General features: G+C 39.3%; 1 protein-coding gene across 3 annotated transcripts in view; it reads left to right on the top strand.

The window, feature by feature from the left end:
• Positions 1-17,043, top strand: part of kiz (kizuna centrosomal protein) — a 172,638-nt gene that overhangs the window by 106,762 nt on the left and 48,833 nt on the right. For all 3 annotated transcript variants that reach the window (XM_059648350.1, XM_059648349.1, XM_059648348.1), the window contains 3 exons: positions 4,157-4,310; positions 6,046-6,205; positions 13,589-13,663. In XM_059648350.1, the coding sequence (XP_059504333.1) occupies positions 4,157-4,310; positions 6,046-6,205; positions 13,589-13,663 (389 nt within the window). The remainder of the gene's footprint in view (positions 1-4,156; positions 4,311-6,045; positions 6,206-13,588; positions 13,664-17,043) is intronic.

The following is a 17,043-nucleotide window of genomic DNA, read 5'->3' as shown; positions in this document are numbered from 1 at the left end:
GAGGGGGTAAATTTAAAACTGACATGAGACGACATTTCTTCAGCCAGAGAGTGGTGGGCTTGTGGAATTCATTGCCGCAGAGTGCAGTGGAGGCCAGGACGTTGGATGCCTTCAAGGCAGAGATCGACAAATTCTTGATCTCAGAAGGAATCAAGGGCTACGGGGAGATTGCAGGGAAGTGGAGTTGAAATGCCGATCAGCCATGATTTAAATGGCGGAGTGGACTTGATGGGCCGAATGGCCTTACTTCTACTCCTATGTCTTATGGTCTTATGGTACCAAATGCCATCTTCACAACCCTGTTTACCTGCGACTCCATTTTCAAGGAACTATGAACCTACACCTCAAGGTCTCTATGTTCGACAACACTCCCCAGGACCTTGCCGTTAAGTGTATAAGTCCTGCCCTGATTTGTCTTACCAAAATGCAGCACCTCGCACTTAACTAAATTTAAACTCCATCTGCCGCCCCTTGGCCCATTTTGCCCATCCGGTCATGGTCCCATTGTACGCTGATGTAACCATCTGGCTGCCTACTACACTACTAATTTTGGTGTCATCTTCAAACTTCCTAATGATACCTCCTATTTTCATATTTGAACCATTGTTATGAATGACAAAAAGTCGTGGACCCAGTACAGATCCTTCCGGCACACTGCTTGTCACAGGCGCCCAGTCTGAAAAATAACCTTCCTGCACTACCTTCTATTTCCTACCTTCAAGCCAATTTTGCATCCACATGGTTAGCTCTCACTGTATTCCATGTGATCTAACCTTGCTAACCAGTCTACGATGCGGAACTTTGTCGAATGCCTAGCAGAAGTTCATGTAGGCAATGTCAACTGCTCAGCCATCATCAATCTTCAATGTCACTTCAAACAAAAACCTAATCAAGTTGGTGAGACATGATTTCCCACGCACAAAGCCATGTTGACTGTCCCAAATCAGCCTTTGCCTATTCCAAATACAGAGTCATACTGTCACAGAAACAGACACTTTGGTCCAACCAGTCCATGTCAGACATAATCCTAAACTAAACTAGTTCCACCTGCCTGCTCCTGGCCCCTCTCCTTATGAACCTTTCCCTTCCACTAACCAAATGTCTTTTAAACATTTTAATCGAGCTCACATCCACCAATTCTTCAGGAATTTCGTTCTAAACACGATAAATTTTGTTCCTCAAAATCCCGTCCAACATCTACCCACCGCTGACACCACGCTTACCAGTCAGAAGTTCCCTGGCTTTTCCTTATCGCCATTCTTAAATAATGGCACCACATTAGCTAACCTCTAGTATTCTGGCATCTCACCCTTCGCTACCAATGACACAGAGGTCTCAGTGTGGGGCTCAGCAGTCACTTCCCTCGCTTTCCACAAAATTCTGGGGTGCACCTGGTCAGATTCTGGGGATTTATCCACCTTTGTGCATTTTACAACATCCAGCACCACCATCTCTCTAATATGCATACTTTTCAAGATATCACCATTTGTTTCTCCAAGTTCTTTAGCTTCCTTCTCCTTCTCCACAGTAAAAAATGATGCAAAATGTTTGTACAGTAACTCATCCATCTCTGCAGTTCCACACGCAAGCAGTCTTGTTGACCTTTTAAGGTATCTTATTCTCGCTCTAGTTAACTCTTTTGTCCTTACTGTATTTATAGAATCTCCTTAGATTCTCTTTAGCCCTATTTGCCAAAGCTATCTCACGTCTCCTTTTTGCCCTCCTCATTTCCATCTTGAGAATACTCCTACTGCCCTTATACTCTTCTAGGGATTCACTTGATCCTAGCTGTCTATACCTGATATATGCCTCCTTCCTTTTCTTGGCCAGAGCCTCAATTTCTCTAGTCATCCAGCATTCCCTACAACTACCAGGCTTTGTCCTTCACACTAACTTCAGTTGCCTCATTTTTGAATGCCTCCCATATTCCAGCCATACCTTTACTTGCAAATATCTGCCTGCCCAGTCAACTGTATAAAAATAATAGAATTATGATCACTGGCCCCAAAGTACTCCCTCTTGACACCTCAGTCACTTACCCTGCCTTATTTCCCAAGAAAAGGTCAAGTTTTGTTTAATTGATTGATCGAGGTATTGACCTGACAGATGAATCAAAGAATGCTTGTGGCCTGTTGGGCTGAGTTGAAAAAGACACTCTGTGTGTACATGTTTTTTCTGCCTGCAACTAACAGGGTCCTGTATACGAATATATGCAGTTACCAGTATATACTAATGGACCACACTGTGAGCCCAGATGACCATCATAAATTGGTTGTCAGCAGAATTCTTAGCTAACTTGGGATTTTAGAAATGGAGAAAATGGGAGCAGGAGTAAGCCATTCAGTTCTTGATTCTGTTCTGCCGTTCATTGTGATCATGGCTGATAGTCCAACTCGATCCCCTGTCCCCACTTTCTGCTCATACTCTTTGCTCCTTTTAGCCCTAAAAACTATATCTAACTTATTTTTGATGGCAGTCAATATTTATCTTCAACTTCTTTCTGTGGCAGAGAATTCCATAGACACACCAATCTCTGCATGAAGAAACTTCTCCATTTAGCAAATGCTGTCCAATGATTGAATCTAATGTCGGGCACTGTGTTATGAAATTTGCAAGCACAGTCCAACTGAAAATTGTCAGTACTTTGCTAGTTGTAACCAACTGAAGAGAAATGCTGTTTCCCACAATACGCCAGTCTGTGGGACTTATAGTCTACATACTTTGCATCAGATCCTCACTGAAATTCAAACACTACATTCCTCATCTGTCTAATGGGCAGACATCTTGTTGGCTTGATAGCAAACGTCCTATTAATGGTAAACGTAATTTATGTTGCTCCTGCATATTAATTCTTTGCACACTCATTTCGGAAATGCTATCTGGTAACAGAATTTCATTCAGTGTTGGACACTGTTGTGCACTTTTTTAAACATGGGCTGGTTAGGTAAAGTCAGCACCTTGCTTGTTGCAGACAGCTGAAAAGATATGCTGTTTTGCACAGTTTTCCAAATGCTTTGGTGTGCCCTCGTTTCTTTCTGTTTAGCACTTTCAGAGTTCTAAGGCAATCCCTGTCGATTGGTAAGTAAGGAAAGTAAGTTTTGAAGAGGACAAATTATTCAATATAGTTTGGTTATTTTTGGCTGTAGGTCCTGTCAAGTTTATATGTGCTGTGCCTGTGCAGCTCTATATTCCATTCCTGTACATTGCCTGAGCTGTCACAAATATCAGATCGAAATGAGTACTGCTTTTAATTTTCCAAAGATTGTAATTTACTAAATATTTTGCCACTGATTTTAAACTACTTGTGTTTTCCAAACTTGTATTTGCTTGAATGTAGTTATCTATTAAAGTAGAGATAACAAAGTGTACAGCTGGATGAACACAGCAGGCTAAGCAGCATCAGAGGATTTGGAAAGCTGACGTTTTGGGCCTAGATCCTTCGTCAGCTTTCCTGCTCCTCTGATGCTGCTTGGCCTGCTGTGTTCATCCAGCTCTACACCTTGCTATCTCAGATTCTGCAGTATCTGCAGTTCCTACTATCTCTATCTATGAAAGTTACCTCTTTTCTGTTACCACATACTCTTATCTCTACCTAGAGTAAGTTGTTCACTTCATACGATGACTCAGAGTCCAGTAAAATGCCCAATGTTCACCTGCATTTGTTTGCATTTGAGATATTTCATTCAGTTTAGTTCATTTGCTGTTTTTCCCCTCCGATGTAATCAAGTTATCTCCCAACTGCCTCTGACATGTTTGACTTGAGCACTGTCTTTTCTGTTCACCGTTTATTCCTCTGTGGATATTTTCATCCCTGATTGTATTCATGGTCACCCTTTAAATTTTTGCCATATTTTTGATATTTCTACTAAATCATAAATTGTGACTGTTACAAAACCTCCAGTTATCTTATTATTATCGCTTCTGAATTTCATCTTGTTGTACATTTGCCTCCTTCCTTGCCTGCCAGTGTTCATCTATCCCTGCATATCTGTATCCATTAATATCTATTATCTATGCTGTACCCAGCAATCTAATCTTGAAACTGTTTCTTCCCTCCCTAGCCAAATCCCCTACCACCTTTCCTTCCCCATCCCTTCCATTACCCTGTTTAGTTTCTTAGATGTTTATAATTTCAATGCTTCAACTTTTCTGTCAGATTGTCAGATTTGCCTGCTGACTCTGCCACGTTGTGGGACCGCTGGTATTTGCACGTTCTTTCGATGTTGGAACATCAGGTGCTGACCACAGATGAGGCTGCAGAAATGTTTGGACCGTTATTGGTCGCAGAAAGCAGTAACAACTCCAAAAAGGTACTAGTAGCATTATGATTCACTCTCAAAAACATGCTATGTGAAAGAATTGTGTGTATACCAATGTGTTAAATTTTGTGAATACAAGTTATTACACGTTTTGCTCAGCACGGATATTTCACACCAACCTAAATGAATATTGGAATTTGTTTGCTGTCAGCAGTCCCATTAGGACTGCATATTGGTTTAGCAATTCACAGAAATGACTGGTTGATTTTCTCGCAGTTGTGACATTGTGGCAGCATTTAGGCAGGTTTTAGTTATATGCATTTATGATGTTCTGTAAGTTGGCAAAATGGATGATGTCCAGCTCTGCTAGGCAACTAGAAAAAATATAAAAAATCAGTTACAACTGTATGATAGCAGAAGTACTGTATGCACCTAAACAGTTTATTATTCTACTTCAAAACAAAATTAAAGTGATGTATTTCTTAAGTTGCCATTAATAAACTAATAAAATAATTTTGATTAAAAATATTTATATGCTTTTGTTGTTACACTGCAAAGCAATCCTATTGATTATGTTATGAATGCAAGTGCACTAACCACATTGAGTGTCGCTTCTCGCTCAGTATTTTCAGATTGATCCCAATTCGTAACTAACTATTTAGGATACGGACCGCACAGTTTTCTGTCCCACTGTGTCTAAATGGTAACTGTTCCTGCACAAAGCATTTTTTTAGAAATCACTGAAATGTGAAGAATTGCCCATTTTACACTAATTTTACGTTGTTAATGGTTGCTGTCTAAGGATATAGGTAGACCATTTAGGATTGAGATGAAGAGAAATACCTTCATCCAGAAGATGGTGAACTGATGGCCTGTGGAATTCTATGCTACAAAAAGTGGCTGAGACCAAGGCATTGAATGTTTCTAAGAAAGAGTTAGTTAAGAAAGTAGGAACAGGGTACTGATTTGGATGATCAGCCATGACCATATTGAATGGAGGAGCAGACACAAAATAGTGAATGGCCTTCTCCTGTTCCTATTTTCCATGTTTAAATACCTCGGTACTTATCATTCATAATTTTGTATTCCAATGTATTACAAATCATTATCACAACATAATTAGTTTTCAAAGTTAATTAATGATATTTTAGCTTTTGATTTGTATGCCCCAAAATTCATTTTATTCTCTATAAAATTTTTGAGAAGTAAATAAGAATTGGTCCATTTTATTTTCTAATTTATCTAAAAATTCTTCTGTGTGATTGACTACTTACCCTGCTTTACAACACTGAAGATCCCCCTGATTTTGCCTCATTCAAGCTAACGTCGGCAAAGTTGAAATCCATGTTGTAGGCAGTTGCTTCAAGGTCAGCAACACTCATCATTATCTTAACTCTGATCGTTGTACAACATTTTTTTCAAAAAAACTTCTCTTAAAATTGTTATTTCATAAGATGTGGGTGTTGCTGGCAAGGCAAGCAATTATTACACGTCCCTAATTGCCCTTGAACAGAATGGCTTGCTAGGCCATTTCAAAGGGTACTTAAGAGTCAACCACATTGCTGTAGATCTGGAGTTGCATATAGGCCAGACCAGGCAAGAATGACAGATTTCCTTCCCTAAAGGACATTAGGAGCCAGATGGGTTTTGATGACAATTGACAGGAATTACATTGTTCATTGGGCCAGTAGATTATTAATTGAAATCAAAATGGTACTTTTTCCTAATTGTTCTGAGAATACACAGCATTTCATTTTGTTTCTTATCAATTTAAATTGCTAACCAGGCAACAGCATTATTGAAGAAGATCCTTCCAAAAGAAATTGAAAAACAATCTTTTCCAAGTGATGACTCATCTTGCAGCTTGCCATCCATTTTCAACGATGTAGAAATTAAACCAGAAATTCCAGTGCCGTGCTTTGACTTAAAAAGTACCAAGCAGCAAGGTAAGTTCTGTGGAAAAATTATCAACTGAGTAAGTACAGTGCTTTTAAAAAACATTGGTGCACTATTTTGAAAGATAATGTCACAAATGTAAACATCTCAGGTAACTTCTGTGCATCTAAAGCAATCATGATATTGCCTCTTCCCATTTTTCTTTTAACTCTGCAATGTTGCAGACGTGCTTTTTCTGGGATACCCCTTGTTTAACTTTGACAGATTTAAAATCTCCTCTATCCATCTTTGGTCCGCCTCCTCCTCTCTCCCTATTTATTTCAGAACCCTCTCCCCATCCCCCTTTCTGATGAAGGGTCTAGGCCTGAAACGTCAGCTTTTGTGCTCCTGAGATGCTGCTTGGCCTGCTGTGTTCATCCAGCTTCACACCTTGTTATCATACATACGTTTAATCTTTTTCATTGAATACAACGGGTGATTGAGACTACCAATCTCTTCTGCATTCGCAGCAACATTGTGACCAATCAGAGTCTGTCTATCTCATTGGAGAACTAAGATTGACAGTTAAGCATTCCTACTTTTATTCAGTGCCAACTATTGAGCATCCACTAAACTGGTGTTCCTTTCTTCAACTCTGTTTGTCACATTTTTCTTCTGATGCATACAAGCCTTAATGTCTGACCCCTTTTAACAAAATTTTATTTTACCTTCATCTGTAAGGAAGATGATTTAGTAGCAAGTCTTACAGAACAAATCCTGCTCTCCAGTATACTTTTAGCATCAAATATTATTTCAGTTATTAAGTCAGATGTGCTTCTCCTAAACTAAAATTTGTAGACTTACATCTATTTCATGAGCAAGTTGATAATACAGTGCCTTTTGGAAGAATTCTAATGTATAGTATGAAAAAGAAATTAAAAAGCTGAATGGAATTCTGGCCTTTATCTGTAAAAATGGGCTGGAATACAAAGGAATGGAAATTAAGTTGCAGCTGTACAGAGCTCTGGTTTCACCCCAACGAGAGAACTGTATTCTGTTCTGGGTACCTCAGCTCAGGAAAGGTTATTTTGACCTGGGAGGGTATACAGTGCCGATTCACTGGAGTGATTTTGAGGTAAAAGGGTCAAAAGAGTGAATAGGCTAAGCTTGAATTTCCTTGAATATTCAAGATGACAAGGTAACTGGAGGTGTTATAAAAGTGTTCGATAGGGTGGAGAGAGAGAGAGAAGCTGTTTGCTTTTCTGGCGAGCCCAAAGAGATGCCGGAACATAAAATTAGGCATAAGTTATTCGCTATGATGAGTAGAACTCTGGAGCTCGCTAACATGCTGTTGCGGCTTGGCCAACTGAATTTGTCAAAATTAAGATTTGATAGGTTTCTTTTTTGGCCAAGCTATAAAGGAATAAGGAACTGAGGCAGATCAGTGTAGTTAATACAGGAAGAACTAGCTATTTGGATACAGAGCTGGCTCGAAGGTAGGAGACAGCAAGTGGTGGTGGAGGGTTGCTTTTCAAATTGGAGGCCTGCGACAAGGATCGGTGCTGGCTCTGCTGCTTTTTATCATTTATATAAATGACATGGATGTGAACACCAGAGGAATGGTTAATAAGTTTGCAGCTTAAATTTAATTTGGGGAAAGGTGCCACAAAAGTTGCTTGACCTCTGAGCAGCTTTCGTCAATGCCAGCCACAAGTGCTGTTGCTTTACCTTTGACATACACAATGTGAGTTATTATTTTGTGAAATAAATCTAACTGATTTATCTTAGAATGAACCAATGTTAACACCTTGATCTAGGTCCATAGGAAAGCTGTTTATAGGCTGATCATTTTCTTACTGAAATATATTTTCTGCAAATTAATTTTGAATTTATTCTCAATCAAGTGAGGTCATATCCTCACCTTTCCTTGTTCAGGATGTAGTGGGATAGCTTGTCATAGTCTATATTAACTAGTATGCAATGCTATATGTAATTTCAGCCACCTTGGGATAGAGAGAAGTTGAACTATAGATGTTCTTATTAAGCTCGCCTAAAATTCTCGCTACACTGTAAATATCTATGCCATGTGCAGTATATGTTATGTATATAATGTATACCAGTAGGATGTCGGCTATGAGCAGGGACAACAAAATGGAAGGAAAGGAATACTATTTTAGTAGTTACTGTTTAAGTTTCTTGGCTAATATTTTTCCATAAAATGATGGAAATCAGATTTGAATTTTATATTCGTATCATACAGAATCCATATAATTTAGGAAGAGGTCACTATTAACTGCGGACTGTTTTAGTCGTTCTATCTTGAAATGAAATGTGTTTGAGCAGTTTTGAAAAAACTGAGATAAAATAGTAGGATAATCTGTTATCACAAGTTGATTCAGCATTTTTAAAGCAGAGCAGGGGAAACATCTATTATTTAGTCACGGTCCTAGGTTTAGAAGCTGAGCAATAATGATCACAAGAAATATAGTTTAATACCCTGATATAGGTAGAGCAGAGTTAAGTAATGTGAAGAAGGTTGAAAATTTGCAAGTGACATTTCTCCCTCTAAGTGTAGTGATGCACCTGGCAGGAACATCAAGTATTGAGCCTTTCAAACTTAGTAAAGTCAGGAAAGGTTCCTAAATAACTATGGATCCTTATGCCATTTGGAGTTATCTTGTTGTGTGCCCCTAGGCATTGCATTCTGTGGAGCAAGTTGACATATCAAGAATAACAGGGGTGCGATTGTGGGAATGGGATATGAGACGGTGAAAGCTGAATTCCACTAAATGTTTCTCTACCTGTCCCTGTTAAGAAGGGACAAAATGTCAAATAGTATGTTTTAAGCTGTTATAGTGTTCTCATGCGCCATTTACTGGCACAATTTTTCCAGCCGTCAACCATGTTGTACAATTCAGCACAGCCAATGGACTTGGAACTTCTAAAGTTTAAATTTTAGTTTGATTTTATGACCATGGTTTCTGCACTCTCTAATCACATTTTCTGCTCATTCCAAAATTCCCCAATTAAATATACTCGCTCAGTTCCTGTTCACTTCACTATAAGTCACTACTGTAGCAGATTATTGAAATTTGCAGGAAAATCTAATGTTATTAATCTACTAGATTCATGTCTGCCCCAAACAGGACTTTTGGGTGCTATACTTTTCGAGGAATTTGCTTAGATTTTTTTTTCTGACTCAAATCACAACAAAATAATTCAGCCACAGTGCTTGAAAGTGCATTCTGCTCAACTATAAAACTACAAGAAAAAGTAAATAAATGATTGTGATCAGAGATCATCAGAATCACAAATTTCACCTCTATTTGCTCAACAGGGCAAAACTAAATTCCTCAATTTATTTTTGTTAAAAACGTTGCATTTAGTTAGTGCATAATAGAGGTAGAATATACTTTGTCCGCCATTAATGAACTGTAATAATCTTCAAACTACAATGAACAAATATCCTCGTCTTTCAATATTCATTTTATTTGTAAAATTGGTACAGGTATTATTTAATTTCAACTAAATAAGTGTTTTTCAGATTGTTTTATTGGTGATTTTCATAAGGTCTGAGGGTGTAATTAGGAAGAAATACAAAAATATTAAAATGTATTCACAAAATCATTGTTATATACTCCACAAAGCGAGTCTCTTTAATCAATTTAAGTTCCTTCCATCAGGCCTAAACTTAGGTTGCCGTATAAAAAACTTGAATATGACAGATTTTGTAGCATTTGGGAGCTGTGGATGAAATACGGTAACTGCAATTAATGAAGCTTGGATCACACTTGAATGTAATTGCATTTACATTTGCTCATCTCTTGTAAAAAGAATCTTTCACTTATGAAAAGTATGAGAGCATGTTAATTTAATAAGGATAATTGGATGGAAATAACAATGCGGACCTGTCAGTATCTGTAGGAGGGTGGAACTGTGCAACTGAGTCAGGTACCCACTTTAGTTCCAATCAGTTTTAAAAGAAAAGCATCAAAACGTTATGTCTTCAGAAGATTTAAGATGTAATTGAAATTCTACAACTGCAGCAAAATGCTTCTGCTTTTCTAATTGGTTTTCGTGCCCCAAGCAGAGCCTGTATAATTGGTTTTAAATGTCTGACCTTCTATCAAATATCCAAACAAAGAACCAGTGATATTTTGGCTTTTTTTTATTTAATCTCATTTTGAAGTCATTATGCGATTTGGTTCATTCAATTCTGTGGCACTTTTTGTACATTACAATGAGTCCTTGTTTTAATTTGTGGTATTAATTATATCGACTATCTGGTTTGTGAAAACTCTTTAATTTGCTCTCATTAAGTTTGGAGAGCAGAAGGATGTGCAATGAACAAATCTTCTAACAGCAATATTTTTGTTTATTTATTATCTGTGAATTTTTTATAACACACATCAGTAACAGAGAAGATGACTGCTAGTAGCTCTTTTAAGTGCCATCCTAATTGTGCACTGCAGCTGCTTGGTTTTAGAATCTTCTCTTCTGATTGTAAATTTGAAACAGTTTTTCTTTAGACCTAGGTAAAAAGAAAAAGAAGAATTGAATGTTGGAAATTCACAGCTACTTGATCAATGTCTGGAAAAAGAAAATTCAAAACATTAGTTAGAAAATTATTCATATATTAAATTACTTCAGTAATCAGTTAGTTTGTGTTTAAAGATCAAGTGCTTGTGTTTTCTCATCTCTCAGTACTAAGAAATTGTTTGTTAAAAGAGAGAATATGTTTAAGATTTTTTTTCCAATTAAATGCTTTGGATTATAGTCTCATAGAAGCCTGCAGCACAGAACAGGGCCATTCAGCCCACAGAGTCTATGCTTGTCATAAAACAGCCACCTAACTATCCTAATCTCATTTTCCAGAAATTGGCCCTTGCTTTGGCATCACAAGTGTGCATCTAAATACTGCTTAAATGTTAGAAGGGTTTCTGCCTTTACCACCCTTTCAGGCAGTGAGTTCAAGATATCCACCACATTCTGGGTGCAAACAGCTTTCCCCTCATCGTCTGTAAACCTCTTGACCCTTACCTTAAACCTATGTCCCATCATTGTTGATCCTGTCACCAAGGAAAAATGTTCCTTCCTATCTACCCTATCTGTACATATCAATCATGTCCCCTTTCCTCTGCTGTAAGAAAAACAAGCTCAGTTGAACCAATCTCACTTGATAACTAAACTGTCCAGCCCAGGTAACATACTGGTAAATAGCCTCTGCACCCTCTCCAGGGAGTACATCCCTCCTGTAATGTTCATACAATTCCAGTATGACCCACCTGTACTTAAACTCTCTGCGTGGCTGATAAAGTGTATCCCATATGATTCTTTATCACTTTTATCTTCTTTTTTAATTAATTCATGGAATATGTGTGTTGTTGGATAGGCCACCATTTATTGCACATCTGCAATGTAGATTCCTGCTGCCTTAGGTGACAGATGGACATGCACATCAAGGTTCCTTTGATCTTTGGTGCTTCCTGGAGACCTACCGTTCATCATGGTTATCTCTTGAATCCTCTTGGACACTCTTCATTGTCATCATTTACTGTTACACTTTCATATCAACAGTTAATATTAAAACAATCTTTGTTAGTGTTTACATTTCCAATCTTGTATGTAAATGGTTGCCAGTGAGAATGCAGGTCCAGACTCTGGCTGCTAGATGTTGAGCAAAATTTCTGAAATTTTCCTCTTGGTTCACCCTAATTGTCAGGTGTCTGCCCAAGTGAATGAAGTATTTCCCTGATAGAATCTTCAGCCAGAAAGATGATTTTTCAGTCCAGGCTATTGAAGTCCACTGAAAGGTTAATTGTGGGCTGAATAGGCACTGTGTACTGTTTGTTTTGGAAGTGGTGTTTCTTGATACGAATTTTAAGAAAGCAATAGAAATAGCTCAGGATTCACTGACTTGGCCTCTCAAACTTGTTTATCAGGTTTCAACTCATCTTTTGTGCCAGCTTAGAAGTCAACTTGCTGATATTTCAAAAACCAATCAGCCTCCTCTTTTTAAATAATTTCTTAGATCTCTGGGCTGGAGAATTCCAGACATTTGCTACACTTTTGGAGAAGAAATTCCTTGTATCTTAGTTTTAATTGAGTTTCTTTTTATTTCGTAACTATGCCTAAAATGTTTATTTTCAATATTTTGGTGTTTTGTTCCGTAAATGCTGTAAAATTATAGGCAACTTTTTGTATTCCCAAATCGTATTTGGTCAAAACTCTCAGAATGTTTCAGTTTGTACAAGTCTAATTGCTTCACCTCATTTGTAACTGTAAAGCTTAAAGACAAGGAAAAATACTGACCAAATAATTTGAAATGTCAACCACTGGCCCACTGCTTGTAATAAGTGTGGCTGGCTTCCCTGTTTTGTCATCTTGTTATATCAATGTACAACATTGACTTATGGCACATCTTCACCAAATTGTTATAAACTGCTGACTGAGCAAAGCTTCATTGGAAAGGAGGAGTTGGAGAAACTGCTGGTGAGGCATAAGAACCTCCTGTAGAATATGTAAGCATTTATTTATTTTAAATCTTTTGTTTGTTCCTTCCAAAATTGTTTTCATGATTTCAATTGAAAGTTTGCTCGCTATCAATATTCTATCAAAAAAAATCACTTCTTTGCCTGAGTTTGAGCTTGCCACCTAAAAATCAACCAAAAAAGCCACACGGCCTTCAGTTTTATATTCTCCAATGTAACCTGTTTGGTTTCTGCAGCATGTTGAGTTCCTGAATGCAAATAAAAGACAAAAGATACACAAACCTCTCATGCCAGGTCTTTTGCGTTTTCTATCTTTCTGGTATTTATGTGGTTTTCTCACTGATGGGAGAGAATGCTTGAGCTTGAAACAGGTGAACCTATTCCAGTTCTCTGCAACCAAGCTTAGATGATATGATCAAATCCCTTGCCTTATTTTCCTCACTCTGCACTGGTCAGAAGAACTGGATTTTCATCATCTGGTCAGCCAGAAAAATGGGAGCAATGATGACAGCTAAAATAAGTAAACATTCCTTTTTTCCAGGCGTTAATGGAACTAGTAGGATTTGAGGCCGGCTTGTTTTTTTAGATCATAGCTAGAACAACTCATGGTCATCACTGTTCTGTCAGTACCCTGAAGCCTGCTGCAGAAAGTGAAATGGCAGCTAATTCCAGGTGTGAAATCTACTTGGGGTATGTTAGTCCAGGTTTGTGACCTAAATCAACAAAAATGTGTATGAGGCATTTATTCTGATTTGTTTTGGGGTCTGATGTGAGGGGGGAGACTCAAGCTGATGAAAAATGCCCCTTCCATGGCAGCATGTTTTTCTGCAACAATAAATACAGCTGACCATTGAGATAAAAAAATGGGATTTGTAAGTATTTTCTTGTCTTCAAATCAATTTGTCTGTTGCTGTTTTAATATATTAAAGCTCAGATGATGTTTATTATTTTTGAACTTAACAGAAACAAGAGCTTATCAACTGTTAAAGCTATCAGCAATGCAGAAGAATGAGGAGGTTTCAGATTTACATTCAGCAGGTAATAGCCAGTAGAGATTTTACTTCATAAAACAACACACTATTTGTTACAGAATTGTCCAATCAACTGCATGCCCCTTATTCATGAAGAATGCTGTGGCAGGGAAAATAGTTAATTTTGTTTTGATTCTGAGTGTAAGACTATATTGATATCTGCAAATAAGTGACACAGTTACATAAATTGCGCCAATTCTTTTGTTTCTTCCTTCAATTCTCTTTGAATTATACCAATATGTAAAGGAGCATCTGTATTCATGGGACATCAATGTATGGAATGAAACAAAGTTTAGTCTGGATTTGAGGGTAAACTCATTTGTGAATAAAAACATTCGCCTTTCCCACTCCATATGGTTTCCTTTTTGTATGACATAATTTTGTTTTGACTTATTAAATGTTAGAAGAATGCTGTTGATTTTCATTCAAGTTCTGTTTTGCCACTTGGTGTGATGAGAGTACTTACGATGTACTCAAATCTTGCCGGAATAAATACTCTCAGCTCTTCAAACTGTCCTAAACTGCTATGAATCTAAAAGGGTTTTCCAGACAATCTACTTTGTTTTACTCTGACATACTTTATTGCTACTCCTCTTAAGTGTATACTCCTGATAAGTGTATACAAATAGCGGGAAATCAGCTCCACACTTAACTAGAGTGTGTTGTAGTTATCCTTGAGGATTTCATTAATACTGTTAATCTGTGACAGATCTATGAATGCAAATAAAACCTGCAAGTTTTATGGTGAAACAAATGATTACATTCTGAACTTCATGCAACTGGGAAGAATGTTTTTATAAAAGATCAACCTTACAAAGCAATTGCAGGAATTAGTTCATGGCTCATTGGAAAAACAAACTTGACTTCATTTTTACATCCTGCCCACTTGTTTTTACCTTTTATTAATAAAAGACACATTTTGCTGGCTGCAGCGAAGGACTAGTGCAAATTTGCAGAACTGCTACTGTATTTTAATTTTCCACTCTGTGTATAAATGTAAGAATTCAAATATGATTACAGTACAAACAGTGTCAATGAACAGCTTGCATTAAAACAACCCAAAATGAAAAATAACATATTGGGAATTAACAATTACTCCACCAATATTATGAGTTGTCGAGACACAAGACAAATGATCCTTCCAGTGAATATTCCACTAATATGTTACACAGTAAGTCCTTGTTCAAAGTAGCCTAATTAAATGTTATTTCATTTAACGTCATGAAGTTCATTGGACTTCTGTTTTGATTGAGCCTCAAGAGATTTATTAAAATTTGTTTCCTATCTAACCTGATTGGCGCATTCCCTGTTCCGTGACCCCAGGTTGTGGCCTGTTTCCCTGACCCATCTCCAAGTTATGGCTTCTCCCTTCTTCTTACCTCTAGATTGTGACCCCACCTTCCTCCTGAACTCACCCCATGTGTCTCTTCTCTTTTGTTCCCATTCAAGATCCAAATTGAATCTGAATCCAGAGCTCTGATGTCAAAGAAGTGAGAGATCTGATTGTACAAAGTGCTATGGCTTTAACAATTTCTCTGCTCCTATCACAAGCTCTCACTGTCAACAAGGATTCAGGAAAGGGAAGCAGCATTTTGGAGAAGTGAAAAAAATGGATTGTAAAAGCGTCAGTACTTCTGAATTATTTGCAGTTCCATTGGGGCTGCAGCTTCGCATTGAATCTGGCTCTTGAACAGAAAACCACATTCAGGAGAGGAAACAGCAGGAGGCTGTGTCAGAGATTATGCAGAGGCCAGAACTTGGAGAATTGAAGAGCAGGAAGGGTCAGTAGCAAGCGGGAGGGTCAGGAAGGAGGTATAATAAGCAAGAGATAATGGGAGCTGCAGATGCTGGAGAATCCAAGATAACCAAGTGTGAAGCTGGATGAACACAGCAGGCCAAGCAGCATCTCAGGAGCAGAAAAGCTGACATTTCGGGCCTAGACCCTTCATCAGAGAGGGGGATGGGGAGAGGGTTCTAAAATAAATAGGGAGAGAGGGGGAGGCGGACCGAAGATGGAGAGAAAAGAAGATAGGTGGAGAGGAGAGTATAGGTGGGGAGGTGGGTAGGGTATAGGTCAGTCCAGGGAGGACGGACTGGTCAAGGAGGCGGGATGAGGTTAGTAGGTAGGAAATGGAGGTGCGGCTTGAGGTGGGGGGAGGGGATAGGTGAGAGGAAGAACAGGTTAGGGAGGCAGCGACAAGCTGGGCTGGTTTTGGGATGCAGTGGTGGGAGGGGACGAGCTGGGCTGGTTTTGGGATGCAGTGGGGGGAAGGGGAGGTTTTGAAGCTTGTGAAGTCCACATTGGTACCATTGGGCTGCAAGGTTCCCAAGCGGAATATGAGTTGCTGTTCCTGCAACCTTCAGGTGGCATCATTGTGGCAATGCAGGAGGCCCATGATGGACATGTTGTCTAAGGAATGGGAGGGGGAGTTAAAATGGTTCGCGACTGGGAGGTGCAGTTGTTTATTGCGAACCGAGCGGAGGTGTTCTGCAAAGTGGTCCTCAAGCCTCCACTTGGTTTCCCCAATGTAGAGGAAGCCACACCGGTTACAGTGGATACAGTATACCACATTGGCAGATGTGCAGGTGCAAATCTGTTTAAGATGGAAAGTCATCTTGGGGCCTGGGATGGAGGTGAGGGAGGAGGTGTGGGGGCAAGTGTAGCACCTCCTGCGGTTGCAGGGGAAGGTGCCAGGTGTGGTGGGGTTGGAGGGGAGTGTGGAGCGGACAAGGGAGTCACAGAGAGAGTGGTCTCTCCGGAAGGCAGACAAGGGTGGGGTTGGAAAAATGTCTTGGGTGGTGGGGTCGGATTGTAGATGGCGGAAATATCGGATGCTGATGCGTTGTATCTGGAGGTTGGTGGGGTGGTATGTGAGAACGAGGGGGATCCTCTTGGGGCAGTGGTGGCTGGGGTGGGGTGTGAGGGATGTGTTGCGGGAAACGCGGTCAAGGGCGTTCTCGACACTGTGGGGGGAAAGTTGCAGTCCTTGAAGAACCATCCCCGATTCCCAATTCCTCTGCCTCCGCCGCATCTGCTCCCAGGATGAGGCATTCCACTCCTGCACATCCCAGATGTCCAAGTTCTTCAAGGACCGCCACCTCAAGCCGCACCTCCATTTCCTACCTACTAACCTCATCCCGCCTCCTTGACCTGTCCGTCTTCCCTGGACTGACCAATCCCCTCCCTACCTCCCCACCTATACTCTCCACTCCACCTATCTTCTTTTCTCTCCATCTTTGGTCCACCTCCCCCTCTCCCTATTTATTTCAGAACCCTCTCCCCATCTCCCTCTATGATGAAGGGTCTAGGCCCAAAACGTCAGCTTTTGTGCTTCTGAGATGCTGCTTGGCCTGCTGTGTTCATCCAGCTTCACACTTTGTTATCTT

Source organism: Stegostoma tigrinum, chromosome 9 (genome assembly GCF_030684315.1).
Source record: "Stegostoma tigrinum isolate sSteTig4 chromosome 9, sSteTig4.hap1, whole genome shotgun sequence".
In the NCBI taxonomy this organism is placed as follows: domain Eukaryota; kingdom Metazoa; phylum Chordata; class Chondrichthyes; order Orectolobiformes; family Stegostomatidae; genus Stegostoma; species Stegostoma tigrinum.
Note: the sequence above shows the minus strand (reverse complement) of the source record. Positions and strands in the feature narration are given on the sequence as shown.